This window comes from Rosa chinensis, chromosome 6, assembly GCF_002994745.2.
Source record: "Rosa chinensis cultivar Old Blush chromosome 6, RchiOBHm-V2, whole genome shotgun sequence".
Lineage (NCBI taxonomy): Eukaryota > Viridiplantae > Streptophyta > Magnoliopsida > Rosales > Rosaceae > Rosa > Rosa chinensis.
The window spans coordinates 45,356,939-45,378,542 of record NC_037093.1 but is presented as its reverse complement, the minus strand read 5'-3'; the positions used below and the strand labels follow the sequence as shown (position 1 = coordinate 45,378,542).

The 21,604-nt window shown below is 39.1% G+C and overlaps 3 protein-coding genes and 1 long non-coding RNA gene across 6 annotated transcripts; 2 read left to right on the top strand and 2 right to left on the bottom strand.

The window, feature by feature from the left end:
- Nucleotides 1-75: 75 nt before the first annotated feature.
- LOC121049799 lies at nucleotides 76-3,882 on the bottom strand. 3 transcript variants are annotated; one of them, XR_005801354.1, is made up of 4 exons: nucleotides 2,031-3,873; nucleotides 1,798-1,901; nucleotides 891-1,001; nucleotides 81-571 (listed from the first exon to the last, which is right to left on the bottom strand). It is a non-coding gene; the product is annotated as an uncharacterized LOC121049799 (long non-coding RNA). The 3 variants fall into 3 exon arrangements; XR_005801355.1 differs by having other exon boundaries at nucleotides 82-571; nucleotides 891-970; nucleotides 2,031-3,872; XR_005801353.1 differs by having other exon boundaries at nucleotides 76-571; nucleotides 891-1,901; nucleotides 2,031-3,882.
- A 438-nt stretch (nucleotides 3,883-4,320) lies between these two features.
- Nucleotides 4,321-5,946, bottom strand: LOC112171410 (integumentary mucin C.1-like). The gene is made up of 3 exons (XM_024308597.1): nucleotides 5,932-5,946; nucleotides 5,730-5,824; nucleotides 4,321-4,690 (listed from the first exon to the last, which is right to left on the bottom strand). The coding sequence occupies exons 1-3, from the start codon at nucleotides 5,944-5,946 to the stop codon at nucleotides 4,321-4,323; spliced, it is 480 nt and encodes a 159-aa protein (XP_024164365.1).
- A 4,673-nt stretch (nucleotides 5,947-10,619) lies between these two features.
- On the top strand, nucleotides 10,620-14,340 carry LOC112174827 (acyl-coenzyme A thioesterase 9, mitochondrial). Its single transcript, XM_024312642.2, has 5 exons — nucleotides 10,620-11,199; nucleotides 12,292-12,469; nucleotides 12,935-13,401; nucleotides 13,657-13,782; nucleotides 13,896-14,340. Exons 1-5 carry the CDS (start codon nucleotides 10,828-10,830, stop codon nucleotides 14,061-14,063), a joined length of 1,311 nt encoding a protein of 436 aa, XP_024168410.1. The 5' UTR covers nucleotides 10,620-10,827; the 3' UTR covers nucleotides 14,064-14,340.
- A 541-nt stretch (nucleotides 14,341-14,881) lies between these two features.
- Nucleotides 14,882-16,456, top strand: LOC112171409. The gene is made up of 3 exons (XM_040507982.1): nucleotides 14,882-15,405; nucleotides 15,727-15,904; nucleotides 16,289-16,456. Exons 1-3 carry the CDS (start codon nucleotides 15,007-15,009, stop codon nucleotides 16,381-16,383), a joined length of 672 nt encoding a protein of 223 aa, XP_040363916.1. The 5' UTR covers nucleotides 14,882-15,006; the 3' UTR covers nucleotides 16,384-16,456.
- Nucleotides 16,457-21,604: the final 5,148 nt, after the last annotated feature.

Below are 21,604 nucleotides of genomic sequence, written 5' to 3'. Positions count from 1 at the left end.
CTCAAAACTTTTAAGTATATTTCGGCAACTTCACGGACATGATTGTGTTATATCTTACAAAATTAATTATTGTAAGTGCACATACCAGTGAGACAATTTGATGAAAATTTGGAGGGAACTACGGAAGATCTTTACCCCCACACCACTCTTTCTGGTCACAGTTGCTGTGGACAAAATAGTCTTGTAGAAGATAATTGGTAACTAGGCATCAACCCCAGCGCGATGTTGCGGGTATGATATATGTTTAACTACAACAATTAGCCAAAGTACTTAAATTTTGCCTTTTAGAGATGCTCATTGACGCGATCATTTATCGAAAGAGTATGTGGACTCTTTTCGCATTCTTTTGGTTTTTTCCCAATTTTTCAACAGACAACATTTTAGCCCAGCTACTAATTCACCCTGCCTTGTCAATACTGTTATCTTCAAGGTTCAATGAAATTCACCCTGCCCGTACAATGTCATTTTTAAATCTTTGACAGTAGACCATGTGGAGAAACTTCACTACTGTGACAGAGACCATGATAGCGATCATCCACTTCTCCTGTCCATCATCCATTTCTGGTCGGGACTGTAGCCAATGAAGGATACAGGAAGTAAGATACGTTTGACCGAACTACTGAATATATAGATCGAATAACAGAACTTAGCAATCCAGTTTTTAACTCTTATGATTTGCTAATTAAGGTGATACAATAACAGTGAAAATATATGGATATGCCTCCACAGAAATCTTTACAATATGCCAAATTGGAACCTCTAAGAAGCCAGTTAAAAGGGAGCATATCAGCAATACATTCCACAAAACCAACAGAATCAGAGTCCGAAATCTAGAGATCGTTCGGCTCCAATTTTCAGGTTGGAGTAGGGAAAACAAATGGATCGCTTACCTTTGAGATCAGTTCTCAAGCAGACTCGAGCAATATTTGCAGTCCAAGAGTTGCCATAACAGATGCAAAGACAATGTCACCTTGGACGAGCAAGCATAATTAGTACAGAATCTGGAGATATACAAAGAACAAAAACAGAGCTGACAAACAGTAATTCATTATGAACAATGTGGACACAACTTTGCATGTCCAACACAATATGTTGATTGTTGCCAGCCAAATGTACTCATTCCTAGTTGCTCAAAACTAAAAGATAGTCTTCGCTCAACCAATGCTATCTCTCTATTATCTCATCAACTGTTGTAAGAAAGAATCTAACTATTTTCAAAATCGTTCTAGTTAGCAAAAATTGATAATGCCTTACCACTGGTTACAAAGAGCAGGAAATTTGCTACATTTTATATATCTCAATCTTAGCTTGCTGCTTCATTTCATCCCGAAATTTATTCAAAATAGGGCATATTTAAAAACAATATAAACTTAAAGAAAAAAACATATGTGTTTTAATTGAGAAATTAGAACTCCAAGATGTCCCATGTTATGAGAAACAATGACAGTAAGGGCCTTTTTCAATAACCACTTTTTTTTTTTTTGAAAGGTTCAATAACCACTTTGATACACTTAGGTTTGGTTTCTAGAGGCTTTATGTCAAATAATTATAAACACTGGTGAAAAAAGGTCAAATCCCATGCCTACAAAGTAAAGCACTGTTATTCATTTGCGATGCTCAAATTTATAACGGCACGATTACGTATGCAATAAAGCATAGATTGGCATAGTCATCCAATACAAAAATTCGGAGGTATCAAGAACCATCAACTAAGGTTAATATATATCAAACCTTAAGCAGCAAAAACCTACTGCTATCAAACACACAATTTCAGTTTATAACACTGATACAAAGTACCTCATTGAGGCGTTCAGCATCCCTCATCTTTTCCAACGTCCAATGATCAAGTAACACCCTATTTTCACGGTTTAAAGTATCACCTCCACTGTAAGTTCCTCAGCCTGGATTGTGGGGAATCCAATAAACCACAAAAAAAACCCTGTCAATTTTATTTTACGCAGGGACTCAATAATCCTATTCTCAATCTGATATCAGATCAGCCGATGCATATTAATAGAGTAGCGGCATACCTTTGTTTTTGCATGACTGAAAGATGCTTCAACACCAAATCACAGCATTGATATAAGAAATAATTACAACTACCGCAAATGAAACCTGCAATAAGAACCCTCAGAATCAATACAGGGATTTATTATATCAAACATGCATCACTGCAGCATTAATTTGAAAAACCTTTTAAGAGTTGAGCTAGAACCCAAAGGCCACAGTGAATAAAGACAACAAAGCCCAGGAATCTCAATACCTGATTTCTAACTGTAACCAAAAAACAATTCACCAAATACCCATTTCCCATAATCAAAAGCAATGAATCAGAGATAGACAGAAGAATCATGGTATACACTTACAAAAAGAAAAATCTTTTTTTTTTTTTATCTCACAACCCAAGAGATTCTCAATTAAAAGTTCAAGTTCCTGGCCAAAGAGAAAAGATGCACACAAAAATTCATAAAATACAAATGAGTAGCATTGCAATCTGTGTTTGTAAAAACAATCAGCAGGTTGTGAATGGAGAATGCTATTCAAATTGAACTCATGCAGCTAAAATTGAGACTCTAGAGCTGTTCAAATAGATTAATATACTTGAATTTTGGACCACGAAACAGCAACAGAGAAGTCATTTTTGGTAAGCAGTTATTTTAAGTATAAACATAAACAGAATAAGAGGAACTGATCACAGGTTCAAGAAAATGCAAAAGGGTCATGGTTATTTGTTATTGGAGTTGTCATAGATTCGAAGTACCATTGCTAATCAAAGTACCTGAAACCAAGACCGCACCCAATGGCTTTGTGCAGAGCTCTGCTATTCATATATATATAGATACACACACATATGTATATATAACATAGCAGTTGCAACTGCGCACATGCAAAAGGGGAAAAAATAGAAGAGAGGTTCTGTTCAAAAGTGAAATTAAAAGAGTGGAAGATAAACATAGTTGATAGTTATAGATAAGCAATCAAATTTTGTTTCTATCTATATCTTGAAGCTTTAGTAGTTAAAGCAAACACGTTCATACTATGTATTGAGCAAACCCTGTACACCATCAGAACTCTGAAGCATTCGCTGAGTTAACTAAACCTACTATTGCTTTAACATCTCCTATAATCTAAACAATAATGGGAAAGCTATGTATTATGTATGTCAGAAATGAAAGAAAAACACAATCTGAAGAACAACAAGACTATAAGTTGATGAACAGTCATATAATCGCGCATGTGGGATCTCCCATATATCAAACACATAAGCTTTGAGTCTAGCCACACACTGAAAAAATCAAATCCATTTTGAAAATAGGCTTTCCTATTACATCAGAAAGAATTTGTCCCCCCCCCCCCCAAAAAAAATCTGTTCACTCACATAAGGAGCTATCTTAGGCTCTGAAAACACATTCCTAATTTCCTATAATACGACCTAAAATCTAAACAATCTTAACTACTTTCGCATTCACTAACAGTCATACACTGGAAATGACAGAATTTAGCAAAAACTGAAACAGATTAAGGAAAATTATTGGTTGCACATTCCCCAGTCAATTTCTTTTGATACCATGCTCATCCCCCCTGAAAATCCATAAGCTTCAAAATGAATAACAATCTCAACAACGCCTGCATTACTCAAACCCAAAATCAGTGACATGCACAGATTGAGAATGACTTTGAAGAAATTCTTTGAAAAAAAAAAGCTACTGTACGTGGGCAAAACGAATACACCTCTATCAATCCACCTCTTCAGCGTCTCTTTCAGCTCCTATCTCTTCTGCGCGGCAGAGAAAGGACGACCCGCCATCGCTCAAAGTAATTAGGTGGCGGCTCAACAGATCAACAGGTGGCAAGGGTAATGAGCAAAATATTGGAAAAGCAGCAGGGGAAATTACTATTCATAAGGAGTTAGAGGTTTAAAATAGGTAACTAGTTAACGCCATGCTGTGGGGTTATGTTTTTTTTTTAACAAATTATATATAAACATATAAGGACTAAATCTTACAAATAAGGACAATCTATTATCCATTTGCCACATGTCATGAGTTAATTTACTTTTTTATCTTTAACTACTTTTTTTGACTTCTAATCCCTTTATAAGGACTAAATCTTACAAATAAGGACAATCTGCTCACCATGTGTCATATGTTATGAATTATTTACTTTCTTTACCCTTAACTACTTCTTTTGACTTCTAATCCCTTTATTTTACTTTTTTTTTTTATAGAATAATCCTTTTATGTTACTTCTCAAAAGCAACCAAAAAAACAAAAACAAAAAAACATCTCCTCTCTTACACGATGCTAAGAGAGAGAAGAGCTATGCAAACTTCTTTTTCTTCTTTATTGCTAAAAGTATCTTTGTTTCAGTAGCAGCTTCATTTGCAGTAGCAGTAGTAGAAGTAGAAGTAGTAGTAGCAGGAGTAGGAGCAGGAACAGTAGCAATTAGATCTGTCAATCCAGTAGCAGAAGCTAGAGTAGTAGCAGTAGCAACAGCAGTAGAAGTAGCAGTAGCAGAAGTAGGAGCAGGAGCAGTACCAGTTAGATATGTCAATCTAGTAGCAACAGCAGTAGTAGTAGCAGTAGAATGAGCAGGAGCTAACGTAGTAGCAGTACCAATCAGATATGTTAATGCAGTAGTAGTAGCATGAGCAGTATCAGTAGCAGGAGCAGAGTAGTAACAATTAGATCTGTAAATCCATGAATGAAATTGGAAACATAGAAAATCACATTATTCATACAACAAGATCACCAAACCAGTATCAATTAGTCACCAAACCAGTATCAATTAATCAAACTAGTAGCAATTAGTAATAGTAATCAACATACCAAAACAAAAGTGTTTTGTATAACAACAACTTCATTGAGGACTTTCATCAAACACCCAATGCATGAGTTTCTAAACCACCAAAACTACCATAACCAAGAAATTTCTAAACAACAAGAAAGTGGAACTACTTGAGGAGAAGTTGCAAAATCTAGGTCGAGAAAAGAATGAGAGTCTGCACAGAAGGATGGGGGAAGAGCGTCGTCATGAGACCGCTGGAGACTCGACTCTTTTGGTTGTATGTAACAAATCAAGCCATTTCGATGGCACGAGGAGGGAGAGTATGGATGCGGTGACGTCCTCCGGGAGCTTCAGGCAGTTCTGGTAAGTTCAAATTCGGCAGCGATAGGTTTGGTAGGAGCATTTTGCCATTGATGATAAGGCAAGCTTTCTGCTGGCTCAAAATTGGGGATTAATGGAAGGAACTATGTCTGCAAGCTGGGGTTTTAGAGAAGAGAAATAAAAGAGATGATTAGAGTACGGTTAGTGTGATGAAAGAGAAATAAAAGAGATAATTTTTAATAATGGCATAGCAGTAATTTTAACAAAAAATTGTATTAATCCGTAATTACTCATGGAAATCTCATAAATTAGGTCTACTTCATTCTTCTTAGGCCTGGGTTTTATGTCCTTATTTGTATAAATCTAATACAAGATGGGTTTTCTGTTTTTTTTTTTTTAAATTTAGTCTATTACTAGTATGCAATTTTCTATTTTTTTCCCCTGAATTCATGTTTATAACCTAATGTGAGATGGTAATTCATTCATGATCTCTTTGAACCTCTCATCAGCCAATATATTCTTAAAATGTCAAGTTTACATAGCTGAGATCGAATTCTAAAATGCTGTAAAATCAAATCCAAACGTAATACCCTCATATTCTGAATTATCTCATTACAAACATAGTCAGAAAAGGGTACTTGAAGTTTCCCATTGATTTTGCAACACCTGCAACTACCGGAGCAACACCAGTGCGAATTCCTCCACCCATTCTAGCCTGCATGTAATTCAACGTCAAATGCAGAATGGCTAAAATAAGTCAGATAATATCTCAAGGGGGCTAAGGTTGGGAACAAAGAACAAGGGAACATAATTTGAGCTTACCATAACGAATACCATGTCTGACCCATATAGTGCTTCTTCTTGTTTAAGATTAAGAGAGTTGAGAGAGAATTGTGTATTCAATATTGAGAATAGGAGCCCTATATATAGGGATTACAAAGTACATGTTCTAATATTACAATGAAAACTAATTCCGAGTAGGACTAGGAATTCTAGAACATTCTCTCCTATTACAATCATGAAACTAATCCTAGTTTGAATAGGCACACATAAGTCAATTTCCTTCAACACTTCTATGATTCTAGGCTTTCTTTGACAGCATTCACACCAACATCAAGCATGGGTTTCCACCAGCACCAAGACCCCTAGTAAGCTCTTGACCAATTTGTAAACAGTTCTCAGGAAAGACATGTGAGATTCTCATGGCTTGAACATAGTCCTTCCAATTGTTCATTAACTATACAAGTTCCCTTCTCTTCAGTGATATAAGAAGCAGAATGCTTTCCACTAACAGTTCCATATTCCCCCAAAACCCAACAAATGACCTATAATCAAAACTAAACGTTAAGATATCAACAATAATATTCTTTCATAAACTTCTACATAAAAGCAAAATAGGATGAAGAGAATTGAGAGGACAGAGTGTACCTAATGAAACACAGACTTAAGCTTTGGCTATTTGGCTCTCCAATTATGCGCAAATATGACTCCACCTCCATATGAAAATCTTCATTGCCACATCGAAAATTGAAAAATAAAAAAATAAGGCAAGCAACTGGTCTAGAAGACAGGGAAGAAGAAACTAAAGCATCAATTTTGTAAATATTCCAATCTTCAAGTTATAGAGATAACAGCCAAAAGGGACTGAAGTAATTAAAGAATTAAATCTCACAGCAAAATTTACTAAGGGACTTTTAAATTCAGTTGCAAATGAAATTTAGACATATGAAATTTCCAACCCATTTTCATCATACCAAACTACTTGAATAATCATCAAGAAATTGAAAAGAAAAAAAATTCAACCAATTAGGAAAATCAAGATTCAATTTTGGAGAACCTCATTATCAATTACCAAGAAATTCAATTAGTCGTTTGAAACCATTATCTAGTATCAGAGCATGGCTCCTTTCCGGACCTATAAAACTCCGCCACCTCCGCCACCCCTCCCACCACCACCACCCCCAACTATACATGACACCCATGTTGCCTCTGCCTCAAACCAGAGATGATGTACACCTCCACATAGAGGAATTTCACCATTCCATTGAACTGCTCCAACATGAGATGCACCATTCCATTGATTCTATCAATCATAACCAAACTTCCTTCCAAAACCACACCACGGCACAACTATCAGCCTTTCAAAGCACTATTGTACATGCTCTTACCCATCAACACCAACCTGTGCACTCTTCGGCCTCAGTATCAATCCAACCACAATATCAGGTAACACCACTTTTAATCCTTCCACCTCCCCAAACCCCATCCACTTTACCACAAATTACCTTTGGCCATTACCTTTGGCTATATTTCCTCCCCTCATACACCACCACCATCTTCCTCGGCACCACCTCACCACACCACCATCACTTCAGTTCCCCAGCAACAATCCTCCACCACCACTACCATGACTCTACCAAACCATTTTTCTCTTTTGGAATTCACAGTACCAAACTCTTCCACCCTTTCTGTTAATGTCTGAGATTTAGCGGTATCTAAAACTTGGTTAACGCTGGCGGTCTTCTCTACTCCGATGCCTAAGTAAGTCGATGTATTTACGTTGCTAGGATAATGTTAGGTAAGTAGTAAATGCATATTTAATGAGGAGAGAGGAGTGGACCTTTTATAGGTGAGGAAGAGACTGATCTCTTCCTTACTTTCGATGTGTGACTAATATGCTTCTATTCCCAGCTTCTGATACTTCAACAGGTGACATTGGAGCGGCACGTGGCAGTGCGTCAGCTACGATCTTGAGCTAAGCCGAAGCTCAAGTGATAGCCTATCTGGTGATGTTTCCATAGGTTACACCCTTGATAGTTGTTGGGACCGCTGGCAGTAGCATGAGCATGGCTCATTATAGCTAATTATGGTTTAGACAAATGCTCATGTAAGTACACTTTCATTTCCCAGAATGCAACCACACAATCCCTACCTATTTGACAGCCAATTTTTTCATCCATCCAAAGTTGATCTTCCTCTGTTCTACGGTGACGCCGCCGCCAGCTGGTTCTCCATGGTGGAACGCTATCTTCAATCCCAAAACATTCCAATCCATGCACACATAGCCACCATTGCCTCTCACTTTGGACCGACAGCATCCATCTGGATGACCTCCTTTGAGCAGAGAAACCTATCTGCTTCTTAGGAACAATTTGTCGGAGCGTTCCTGCAACACTTCAGAGGATGCACTTCTATTGATTTCAAGGTATCTCTTTCACATTTGTAGCAAACATCCTCTATTGATGCATTCATCAATGAGTTCACCGCATTGGCTTGCTGGGTACCAGAATGGTTCGACGACAATCTCCTACCCATCTTTCTCGGTGGACTCAAACCAGTGATCAGGCATGACGTCATGGCCATTGAACCACGTTCGTTGGCTTATGCTCAGCGCCTGGCATGCCGATACGAAGCCAAGTAGGCCAACAACTAGCCCAATTCTAGACCACCACGTCAATCCAACTGGTTGTACTCTCACAAGGTACTACCCTCCAACATCCCATCTGCCCCACAACCCACACCACTACAAGCCAAACCACACCGTTTCCCCATCCATATACTAGCCAAAAACAAAAAGCAGAAACTCCTTTCCGTAAATAGTCCCCAGGCGTGTGCAGCGAAAGGAGGCAGTCCTATATTGTCTAGTGGCACGCCGTCAGGTGGCCGGACGGCGGCGAATCGAGAGGAAGAAAACGGAGACCGAAAAGGAAAGAGAGAGAGCTCGGGGGAGAGGAGAGAGAAAGGTGGGTTTCCGGATTTGGAAACCTACCACAGTAAATTTCAATATTTATACCCAATTTATCATGAACAGTAACTTCGTATTTCACTAATAACTTCAGCATACGAACTCCAATTTTTAAGTACTATGTATGCACGCTCTCAGTTTAACATCCTCTACAGCTTTCATGAAGAACATTTTCTCAAAAACTGACCCGAACAAAAAGTCAATTTTTAGGGCCACTAAAAGTATCGAAATGAAGTAAAAGTGAAAATAATTGTCGTTTACCGTCCAAATGGATAGTAAACAGATAAATTAGGTTTAGGACGTGACAACTTCCCATTCCAAAAGGGATTTGGCTGGACATCTAGATGGACTTCATCGACAGATTACCCAATCCACAAGGAACGAATACGATCCTAGTCGTGATCGATCGACTCTCTAAGTATGGGCATTTTATCACTGTAACACACTCGTACACTGCTGCTCAAATTGATGAGACCTTTATGAAGGAGGTGTTTCGATTACATGGCATGCCCAAGATCATAGTTTTAGATCGCGATCCCATTTTCTTGAGTTATTTTTGGAAAGCCTTCTATAAGCTTCAAGGAACCCAGCTTTGCCATAGCTCCGCTACTATCCTCAATCTGATGGTCAGACGAAGGTGGTTAATAGGTCAGTGGAACACTACTTACGGTGTTTCGTAGCCGAAAAACTGGCTTCTTGGAACAATCTTCTCCACTGGGCTGAACGGTGGTATAACACCACATACCATTCTGCCATCAAGATGCCTCCTTTTCAGGCTGTCTATGGAGTTCTGCCGCCGGTGGTGGTGCGCTATATCCCTGGCTCCATAGCGGTTCACTCCGTTGACTTGGCGCTGCGAGACCGCGATGCTCTCCTCCAATCCTTGGCGAAAACATGCAATGGCCCAAAACTGAATGAAGCAACAATCTGATAAGAATCGCATTGAATGCAAATTTGCATTTGGAGATCGGGTATTTCTTAAACTCCATCCATATCCCACAAGCTCTCATCTTAGTTCTATGGACCCTTCAAAATCCTAGATCAAATTGGGAGCGTAGCATACGGTCTGGAGCTCTGACCGTCGTCGCAAAATCCACTATGTTTTTCATGCTTCTCTCTTGAAGAAATGGGTCAGCGACTCAGCCCCTCTATTCCAGACCTTGCCTCAGTTTGACGAGAAAAAGGAGATTAATTGGGTTCTTGAAAGAGTGTTGGATATGTCCGTGGTCCACAAGAACAAGAAGGCCATCACACAATGGCTCATACAGTAGTCTGGGCTACCTAAGGAAGACGCGACTTGGGAAGAGACCCATTCTATTATGGGCCGCTTTCCTAGTTTCGGCAACCGTGGACGGCTTGCAACTTAAGGGGCCGAGACTTGTTGGACCACCTCTACTAATCATCCTCTTAATCCCACTTTATTTGCATCTGCAGTAGACTTAGAACAACTCTTATTGTTGTGGTCCTGAGAAACACATGGCTGCTTCTCCTTTTTTATGGACTCAGTCCAATTCCTATATTTTGTAACCTCCAGCCTTGGTTGAGGCATGAATGAATTATGATGAATCTTTAGCTTTTCCTTCTTTCCTTTCTGTCAAAGAGTTTGAACCCATTACTAGCGCTCTTCTTTCATATGGGTGGTGACGTCATCAATTGAAATCCAACTAGAATCGACTCAGCCTTTGCACCTTTGCAAGGTATGTAATTAATAAAACTATTTGTAACATGTTTAAAGGTAACATTACTAAAGAAATATGGTACCATGTGATAAGGGGCAACGTCGTTACATAGCGTCATAGACAGGAAGAGTCAACAGGCCAGAAACGCGTATAGCCCCCCACATTTACGGAGGCCGCGAACCACAATCGCAGAAGTACTTGACCAAATCTTAAACTACCAAAACGGAATCAAGTCAATTCCATAAACTGTATCCCCATTTCCCAGAAATCAAATTTCAAGACCCCCAAAACTCCATGGACCCAAACTCATCTCCTTCCAATTCCAACACCACCATTCCGGTAGTGGCAACCCTCCCTGCTTACGGGTCGGACTCTTTGACCCGGAAGCCCATCAGCTTGTGGCCCGGAATGTTCCACTCGCCGGTGACCAAGGCACTGTGGGAAGCGAGGTCTCACATGTTCGAGAGGCTGTTGGACCCACCAGTGGACGCTCCTCCACAGAGCCAATTGCTGAACAAGACTCCATCTCAGAGCAGGACTACAATTCTGTACAATTTCTCTACTGATTTTATACTGAGGGAGCAGTACAGGGATCCTTGGAATGAGGTCCGAATTGGGAAACTGCTTGAAGACCTTGATGCTTTAGCTGGAACCATTTCCGTCAAGGTAACACTTTTTAGTCTTTCTGTGTTTGGATTTGTGGGTTTTGCTTCAAATTTGATTACTTGAACTGGGCTGTGATTGGTTATAGAGTTATACACATGTGGATCATATCAAAATTGATTGTATGGGGAATGAATAGCTGAGAAAGAAAAAGACAAGTGGTAAATCAAATGTGTTTATCGAAAATTTGTGATCATGAGGCTGAATTGCTCTTTGAATCAATAAGCCTGAGCTTTTGAACTTTCAACAATTGTGGCGCCTTGGAGATAGAAGATGAGGAGTATGTCTTGTTTGCTGGTATTTGCAGCTATTTTCAATTTTCTTGCTGAGTCGTAAAGTAATAAGATAACTGTAAGCATTATCCGAAGGAGCTGCCACATTTTGAATTGAATTTTGCTTTGTGAAAATCACGGGAATGGTCTTAGAACTTATAACTAACAGATAGTTGCTGCTCTTTATTGTCTACTTCTATGAGAGCAATAAAGCACTGAATTTGCACTGGTGTTGAGTCCATCATGTAATCAAAAAACGATTTGATCTTATTGAGAAATTGATGTCTTACTCTCTGACTTTTAGAGAGTAAAGTACAATATTCGGAATTCAAGAAACTCACGGATGTATGGCTTTTCACGCTCTCTACTTTCTTTTCTCCCTTGATTTTGTGTCTCTCTTGCTTTCCCCTTTAATTAATAATGGAGCTAGGTTTATTTTGATGATAAGTTTGATGAAGTTGAAAAATCAATTTTATATATGCATTGTTTATCGATCGTATAGGTTATGATTTTCACTATTAATGCTCTTCTGTACGTGTTTATTATTCATGACTGTGTGCATAACACCATTAATCTCTCATGTCATGGAGCTATCCAGGTTATGTGCCATGTTGAAACGCATCCTTAGTTTCAAATTTAGTCCAGTAAAATCGACTAAATGTGCGTAGTTATATATTGTGTACATAGTGGAAACAATTAAAACAAAAATCTTGTCTTCTAAAGAGAATTGAGAATGATGAGATGACTTGCTAGCTTATTTCTTGCATGTGCCTTTTGTGTAGTGGTCACCTTGAATTTTATAATTTTTTTGTTCGTGGATCAGCACTGCTATGCTGTTGATACCACAACGAGGCCACTCTTGCTGGTCACTGCATCTGTTGACAAGATTGTCTTGAAGAAGCCGATTAGTGTTGACATTGACTTGAAAATAGTTGGTGCTGTCATATGGGTGGGGCGATCATCTATTGAGATCCAACTAGAAGTTACTCAATCCACAAAAGGTACAATTAACTCTGAAGTACTTTTTTTTTTGTTGAGAGTTTGATAATCTTTCAAGTTAATTTGAAACTTTGTTCCCAGCATCAGCCTCTATTGAGTGTATTTTTTGCCTACAATTTTTTTTTTGTCAGATATGTATCAATTGATATGTTGATGAAAAACAGACTAATTTATCCATGTACTAAATTGTCTTTTTGATGTATCAATTTATGAGCAATGCTGTTACTTCTAAGTTGAGTGTAATTGAAATGTAATTCTGTTGAAACCCTATAAGTGTAATCTCATTAAAAATCCTACAAAATGACTGTTAAAAGACTAATTATCAAGTTTGTCAACTGAAAAATGGATCTTCATATTATATACCAGCCCATCTAATTGCTTACCTGTCTGCACTGTGCTCCTCTTCATGTGAAGTGGTTGGTTTATGCTGTGACTGATTCGACTTAACAAAGAAAATTTGTTTATAGGCTGTGACAATTCCAACTCATTAGCCCTTTCAGCCAACTTCATATTTGTGGCTCGTGACTCTAAGACTGGGAAGGCTGCTCCAGTTAATAGGCTCTTACCAGAAACTGAAAGAGAACAATTGCTTTTCAAGGAAGCAGAAACCAGAAATACTCTGAGGAAGAGAACGAAAGGAGGAGAAAAAAGGGAGTTTGAGAATGGAGAAGTAAATAGACTTGAAAGCCTGTTGGCGGAGGGAAGGATCTTTTGTGATATGCCTGCCTTGGCAGACAGAGATAGCATTCTTCTGAGGGATACCAGCTTAGAGAACTCATTGATCTGCCAACCACAGCAGAGAAACATCCATGGTCGGATCTTTGGAGGATTTTTAATGCACAGAGCATTTGAATTGGCTTTCTCCACAGCTTATGCTTTTGCTGGCCTGGTGCCTTGCTTTCTAGAAGTCGATCACGTTGACTTCTTGAGACCTGTAAGTACCCTGTAGACATCCTTCTTTCTTATTAAGTTTTAGCAATACCCATATTGTCATTGTCTTCTCTTTCACTTGAAATTTGAATGAAACATCTTGTGGGACTCTTTTTGCTATTTTTATATCCAATATATCTTTCATCCTGGTATTTTGGTTTTCTCCATGGTTCTTTATTAGGATATGGAATATAAGCTAGCTTTATTGTCATTCATTCATTTCTGTCTAATTATATAAGGATATATGTCCAATGTTCAGGTGGATGTTGGAGATTTCCTGCGTTTCAAATCTTGTGTTCTCTACACAGAAGTTAATCCAGATCACCCTCTGATTACTATTGAAGTTGTTGCTCATGTTACCAGGCCTGAGCTCAGGTCCAGTGAGGTATGTTCCTACCAACTGCACATTAAAAACATGAAAGTTAAATCTTTAGCTTTAAATCGACTGCCTTTTGAATTTAAGACATGCATATCTTTACAATCTCATGTTTGAAACAGGTGTCAAATACATTTTATTTTACTTTCACCGTACGTCCCGAGGCAAAGGCCACAAAAAATGGATTTAGGATACGGAATGTGGTTCCAGCAACAGAAGAAGAAGCACGACGTATACTGGAGCGCAAGGATGCTCAGGTCTTGCTTTCATCAACAGTTGTGAGCAAATAAACACGAAACATGAATTTCAAACTATGTAATACAGAAGAGTGTAGGGAAGATCATAATTCATATTGGAACAGTGTGAAATAAAACCTTGAAGAAATAGGCTGATGTTTATTTTGCCAGAAATGTAACTCTACTCAGATGAGGAAGCATAAACCTCACGGGCATCTTGAAATTGTATGTATGAAAGATGGGATATTACAAATCTCCAAATTACATCTGTATTTATATATGGTGTCAGGTCTTGAAGGATATACGAGTATACCAGATGGTCTGGTTATTATTCAATAATATAAAATGATTTCTATAGATCAAATTCGTAAAATCATTAGACCTGCATTGCTTATTCATGTCTCCTTATCGTTTATTTGGTTTACAAAATCTAGGTTTTTTGAATGTCGAAGAGTAACAATTTGCAGGATGGATTTTAGACGTTGCAAGTACTTCGCCCTCTGTATTTCTTTGAGTAGCAAAATTGGAAAAGAAGAAGCATCTGTAAAGAGCATCATATTGATGAAGATTGAAGTTGGAGGATGAACTGATGAAGTTGTTGTCAAGAGAACTGACAAAATTGAATTATCGGGCCAAACCAATTTGGTTAGCCAAACGCATGATTGGACAATCCAGTTTTGCAATCCGGTACAACAAACATGGCCAATGAAAGGGTACGTAGGTACTATTTTAGGTGCAAGAGATGACATCTGTGTTGCCATTGGTCATGTTTGATGCACCATTAACGAGGAAGTGTCGAAACACCAGAAACTTCCTAAGCGTCTTGTCATATCTGATACATGTATCCCACTTCTTTGTGCAAGTTCTGCTGATCCAAAGCTCAAACTATAAATGCAGAACAATCTTGTTTAAAACATCACCAAACTTGAAAGTTGCACAATAGAACTAAACCAATTCAAAACCTGTATCCATTGGTCTCCCCAAGAAATCAAACTCCATGGGCTCGATTTCATGTCCTTCCAACTCCAACACCACCATTCCGGTAGTGTCAACCTTATCTTCTTTGGAAATCCCATCTTCGGGTCACAAAAGGTCCGATCCTTCACCCCAAATGCCCATTAGCTTGTGGCCCGGAATGTTCCACTCGCCGGTGACAAAGGCACTGTGGCATGCAAGGACTAAGAAGTTGGAGAGGCTTTTTCTGGACCCGCCAATGGACGCTCCTCCACAGAGCGAATTGCTCAACAAAACTCCCTCGCAGAGCAGGACTACAATTCTCTATAATTTCTCTAAGGATTATACATTGAGGGAGCAGTATTCGGATCCTTGGAATGAGGGTAGAATTGGTAAGTTGCTCAAAGACCTTGATGCTCTAGCTGGAACCATTTCTGTCAAGGTACAATATCTCAAGTCTTTCCGACTTCTTTGAGAGTTTGAGGTCTTAATTAGGGGTTATTGAATAGGTTGGCTTGACTGCCAAGGCATCCTTCTGCTGGACCACTTACACTTTTATTTCCTTTTTTGGAGCAAGATATGACTTATATGTGACATTTCAAATGCATCCTCATCGGTTGTTTCAAATTTTCAATTTGGTAGAGTAAATCGGTAAGTTCAATGTGCTCGTTATACTAGAGATGAGTTGCTAGCTTATTTCTTGCATGTGCCTAGCTTTCGCATGGTGATCTACTTTAATTTTCTAACATTTTTTGTGGATCAGCACTGCTATGATCTTGACAGCACAATGCGGCCACCCTTGCTGGTCACTGCATCTGTTGAAAACATTGTGCTGAAGAAGCCAATTAGTGTTGAAATTGACCTGAAAATAGTTGGTGCTGTAATATGGGTGGGGAGCTCAGCTATTGAGATCCAACTAGAAGTCACTCAATCCATAGAAGGTAGTGCCTACATTTTCGGAAGTTTGATGATCTATCCAGTTGATTAGAATCTGCCTTTTGTTCTTTTTCTACAAAGTTATTTTGTCAAGAGTAATTCTGACATGTATCAATTGATATGTACGTTAGATAAACATACTAATGCACCCATGCACTTGATTTTCAATTTTATCTATCAATTTATGAACAATGGATGGAGTTTCCTTTCAAGTAGAGATTGATGAAAAATAAGATATGTACTTTGTCAAGTGGAATCTGATCTCTTGTAACTTAAAGCCACAGATCCTCCCAAATGGCAGTTTAAAGATCGATTTGTGCTCCTCCATGTGAAGTGGTTGGTTAATGCTGCGATTATTTTGACTTAACAGAAGAAAAACTGTTTTGCAGAAGTCTCAGACAATTCGGATTCTTTAGTCCTTTCAGCCAACTTCATATTTGTGGCTGGTGACTCTAAGAATGGGAAGGCTGCTCCAGTTAATTGACTCTTACCAGAAACTGAAAGAGAAAAATTACTTTTCAAGGAAGCAGAAGTAAGAAATAATCTGAGGAAAAGATCAAGAGTGTTGTAGGAGAATAGAATTGTGTGTTATCATTGATAATAGGAGCCCTTTAAATAGGGAGTTACAAGGTATCCAAAAGGTAATAGAATCCAATTACAATTGAATACCTAAAACACATTCCTATTACAACTCTAAACCCTAGTTTGTAGAGGCACACATTATGTCGATATCCTTCAACACTCCCCCTTGTGCCGCTCAAACTTGGTGATGACGCTTTGATTGTTGCCTCGTTAAAAACCTTGCCAGGTAACAAAAACCCTGTGGGACAAAAATAACCCTGGTCGAAGGACAAAAAGAGCACAACACGTCCTTCACTCTTCGAGATCGAACATGTAGACATCATGCCTCCCCCTGATGTCAATATCTCCCCCTGATTGCTACAATCATGGGAGTTCGGATAACTTTCTCAATCCGATGCTCTTCACATGTTTCTCGAAGGTGGATTTTGGTAACGACTTAGTAAATAAGTCTGCTACATTATCCTCTGATCGGATTTGGTTCACTTCAGTATTTAGAAGTGCATGTTGTCATTTTGATAGAGGGGAGGAGGAGCACGGAAGGTGGCATTTTGCCTTGTGGGGTCCGATCCTACACTTCCGTCATCTCTTTTCTCTGTAGGGGTAGAACAAGCCCATATCAATCGTACCTCTCAAATATCAAAAGATTGTCTTTATACCATTCTAATGGAGTTGCGTTGGCGCGGGGCTATGTCTAGCCAACAAGTTCATAATAATTGAGGTGTCCGGTCTTGTATTGTGCTAAGTACAATAATGCGCCTATTGTACATAAATAAGCACTTCTGCTATTAACACGTTTTCGTCATCATCCCTGGGACGAAACGGATCCCTTTTAGGACCAAGACTACGGACGACAATGGGAGTGCATTTTTGACTTTATCAAAATGCCTAAGCATCTATTGACACGGTATACAAGTTCTGAATCTAGACAAAACCGTGTTCTCCCAAGGTCATTCCTCTCAAACTCGGATTTCAGGTGTTCAGCGGTTTTCCTTAACTCTCAAGGGTTCCAATTATGTTTATCAACATAAACCGCGACAATTGCAAATCCGGAACTTGTCATGGAAACGCGTGGGCATAGTTCATCATATCCCTTCCCAATCAAGTAGTCATTTTAGTGAGCATTTCAACCTCATTGCAAATGCGCTCCGTGGTCTAGAGCCACTTGACTTGGGTAAATAAAGTCCACAAGAACCTTTATTATATTCCGTATCTAGATCCCCATAGAGATACGTAGTGATCACATTTGTAAGCTGCATGTTCAGTTATTTGGAAACTACCAAACTGACAAGGTAGTGGAGTGCAATGACATCCATTACGAGAGAATATGTCTTCTCGTAGTCGATTCCAGGGCGTTGTGAGAAACCTTGCGCCATAAGGTAAGATTGCCATCTCTTTTTCTCATCACGCTATCTAACGAAGACCTATTAATGTCAATAGGTTTTATGTTAGGAGATGTTGGCATCTCAGGCCCGAAATCATTCCTCTTCGTTAGTGAATCCAATTCAACCTGGATCGCATCTTTCCATTTAGGCCAATTTTCTCTACGTTGGCTTTCTTCAACGGAGTAAGGTTCGATGTCATTGGTCTCAATAATTCCACGTCCTCATGTACACTAGTGTAGTTCGTAGAGATCTCTATATTTTCAGGAATTGGTTCTAACATTGAGGCGTCCCCCAACGATGTCTCTTGGACATAACCACAATCCAAAATATTCTCATGAGACGGATTATGAGTATCAATGATTAATGGATCAAGTTGTGCCAAACTCGCTCTCTTCTTAGGGCGAGAATCCATCGAACCTATAGGTCTCCTACTCTCTCTAGCGGAACCCATGGCCTATGACGCCATTATGCCACCTTTGTGGTGTCACCATACTACCATCCATGGTAGTGGTGCAGTATCCATCTTCTCTGGGTGGCACCATGTCCTCTTGTGGGGACATCAATCCTTGCAGGTATGTTTGCAGTAGGTATATGTGATCTCGTCACTTTTAGGGGATCAAGATGAGACATAGTGGGGACAGACACGACAATTCCTGTCGTTCCTGTTGAACATTGATGTTCTAATCTCCCCCTAACGATGGGAAGACTGTCTCATCAAAGTGACAATTCGCAAATCCAGCGAAATAGAGATCGCCTGTCAAGGGTTCTACATAGCGGACTTATAGTTGGAGACTCATGTCCAACAAATATATATATGCATTCGTTGCAATGACTCATGTTGATGCGCTATGGCAACGCAATTGGCACATGAACCGCACACTCACATATGCATAAATACGAGATATTAAACTCGAACCCAGTCACTAGCTGTAACGCAAATAAAAGTTGAGTGGCTGCTATGAGTCGTAGACGAATTAGCATAGCTGCATGCATTATTGCATAACCCAAGCGGAAATATTGGTGCGCATTACCAATGTCTAGGCTACCATTGTAGTCGTTTAATGGTGGCTTTTCCGCGAGACCAATTGGGTGTGTACATGGGAATATGATACTTGATATCAATACCCAATGATATGCAATAGTCATCGAAAACTGTCAATGTAAACTCTCTAGCATTATCAAGTCAAATTGACTTAGTGGGATGATCTGGGTAGTGAGCCCGTAGCCATATGTTATGTGTTAGGAGTGTAGTATAAGCAGCATTACGAGTGGATAATAGCACAACAAGTGACCAGCATGTTTGCGTATCAACCAACACCATAAAACATCTATATGGTCCGCAAGTTGGTTGATCAAATCCATAGAATTACTTTAGATTCTTTGTGAGAATGGAATTATTTCCTCAATCTCCTTTGCATAGGATGGTCTCAATCCTAAATAACAGGCTTTACAGAATGAAACATGGGCTTTATAATCAACCAATGGAGGTTTCGGTTAAGCCATAATGTCACAATAGACTTGAGAAGTAGAGAGAGGAGTTTATGGCGTCAATGCCATGTATTTGCCGCAGGGGGTAGGCGGCGCCGACCATGTATGGCCGGTCTTTGCACAATCATGGCGCCATGAGGCGCATGTGCAGCTCCTCGAACCAATTCTTGGTTCTTACTTTTCTTCGTTTTGAAAATGGATGTCTGTGTAAAGTCTTTAATACACGGATCATCATGTCAAAGCCTATATGTGTCAAAATCCCATAAGTCATCTCTCATGACATAGTTGGATTCAATAACTCAAATAGTGGTTGCATACAACCCACTAGAGCGACACATAAGTTTCTCTAATACTCGTTTATGTCCGTAATCATTAGAGGTGATGCAAAGGAACTCTGTCCATTCTCATAATGTGTTTCCACATGAAAATCATTGGCTCTTATATAATAAAGTTCGAATTAAGGTATGTCCAAGACATTAAAGAATAGACACTTTATTAATAGCCAATGATTACATCAAAGTTTCTTGATCAAATCTAATCCAAATAAAATGAAATGTAGACAAATTGTAGTCACTCAATCCTTTTGGTAATTCCAATCAAATATGACTAGGGAAGTAGAGAGAGATGTCGGTGGAGCGAGGCTCTCTCAAGTACCACTAATCTCAATTACTTTCCTAGACATCATATTCTAGTGAGAAAGAGTTCAAACCAAATGTCATTTATTCATTAAGGCACAATTGCCATTACATAATTCTTGGAAAATGAAAGACTATTTAATTAAAATCTGCGGCATCAACATTGTTGTTTTCCTCGCCAGATTTGAAGTCCGTAATGATGAGATTGACATCATTGTCATCTCCATCATCTCCTTCGGCTGCGAGATGAGCCTCATGCTTTCTCATATCTTTTATACACTTTGTATTATGCAGCTTTTGTTTTGTCACTCACATTTTAGTGCTTAAACCAATGCTCTGAAGATCCATATCTATAGCATTACCTCACCTATTAATTGAGATGCACCTTGTGCATTTGGACATCCTCCATGGATCCCACGTTGGCCAATGTTGCCACGTGTCTACATATCTCGAGGTTTTCCTTCCTTTGTAGGGCGGTTTGTATTGACCCACAAGTCCATTTTGTTATCCTCTAACTTTTAGGGTTCCGCTCCTTGCGCCATCTTTTCGGTGCACTATTATAATTCAGCTCGTGAACGCTCTTAGTTCCAACGGGCCTTTGAATTATGTTTTTTCACAAGTATGTTGTCAACTTACTCAGTAAATGACATAAGTTGATGAAACCTCGTAATCCATCTAGCATTGCACACAAGCCTAGTGCTGAGACGGGGAAGGTTGAGAGGATTTCTCAATTAATTCATAGTCTGTGAGCTCTACTCCACAGAATCTCATTAGTAGTGAGGTGATTCTTGACGTTATTTATCCATCGGTGATAACAAATGTCAATTGAATCCGGTTTAGTGAAGTCGGGTTTCTGCATGTTTGCATTCGACATTCAAAGATGAAGGAGAACAAATTAGTTTCGGAGTAAAAACTTCCACGACAACTAATATAAGGTTTCCGAGCCTTAATGCTACCAAGAAACCGATTTCCAAGAATATTTAGATTTTGACCGAAACATTGATGTTTTAATATGGTCACAGTTTGATGCTTATGGACGCTCTTAGTCCGAATATTATGAACACTCTTAGTTCATTGATTACGAACGCTCTTAGTTCGTTTTAGTGTGAATCCCCACAATTCCGCTTATCAATTAATCGAACCTATGTTCGTATTTTTCAAAACCTGCAGCAAATAATAGAATTTAAAAGACAAAAAATGCAGGAACTTTAATCGTAAAAACTTACTTGGCAATTTGAAGGTTTGCTTCACGATTCTTTATACACGCGCGTGTTGATGCAGGCGTGTTGCTAAATTTGGATTGCCGGAATATGGTCGGAAATTGGCGGTTGGTGGGCTGCCCTTCTCCCTCCTTTTTTCTTTTCTTTCTTTATTTTCTTTCCGGGCCCATCCCTTCTCCCCTTTTTTCTTTCTTCCTTTTCTGTTTTTTTTTTTTTTCGGGCCAAGCCCTTCTCCCCCTCTTTTTTTTTTTCTCTGGGCCCGCCGGGTCCCCTTTTCTTTTCTTTTTTTTCTTTCTTCTTTCTTTTTTCTTCGGTCTTCTTCTTCTTTCTTTCTGAGTTTCTTCTGGTTCTTCTCCCTCTTTCCTTTTTTCTTCTTCTTTTCTTCTTGTTTTCTGGTT

Coding starts and splice junctions, on each gene's coding strand:
- LOC112171410 (XM_024308597.1), bottom strand. Junction 4,691..5,729: donor AAGTACCCTTTTCTGACTAT/GTTTGTAATGAG, acceptor ATGGATTTACAG/ATCTAATTGTTACTACTCTG.
- LOC112174827 (XM_024312642.2), top strand. CDS start 10,828: ATGGACCCAAACTCATCTCCTTCCAATTCCAACACCACCATTCCGGTA. Junction 11,200..12,291: donor CTGGAACCATTTCCGTCAAG/GTAACACTTTTT, acceptor TTCGTGGATCAG/CACTGCTATGCTGTTGATAC. Junction 12,470..12,934: donor AGTTACTCAATCCACAAAAG/GTACAATTAACT, acceptor ATTTGTTTATAG/GCTGTGACAATTCCAACTCA.
- LOC112171409 (XM_040507982.1), top strand. CDS start 15,007: ATGGGCTCGATTTCATGTCCTTCCAACTCCAACACCACCATTCCGGTA. Junction 15,406..15,726: donor CTGGAACCATTTCTGTCAAG/GTACAATATCTC, acceptor TTTGTGGATCAG/CACTGCTATGATCTTGACAG. Junction 15,905..16,288: donor AGTCACTCAATCCATAGAAG/GTAGTGCCTACA, acceptor ACTGTTTTGCAG/AAGTCTCAGACAATTCGGAT.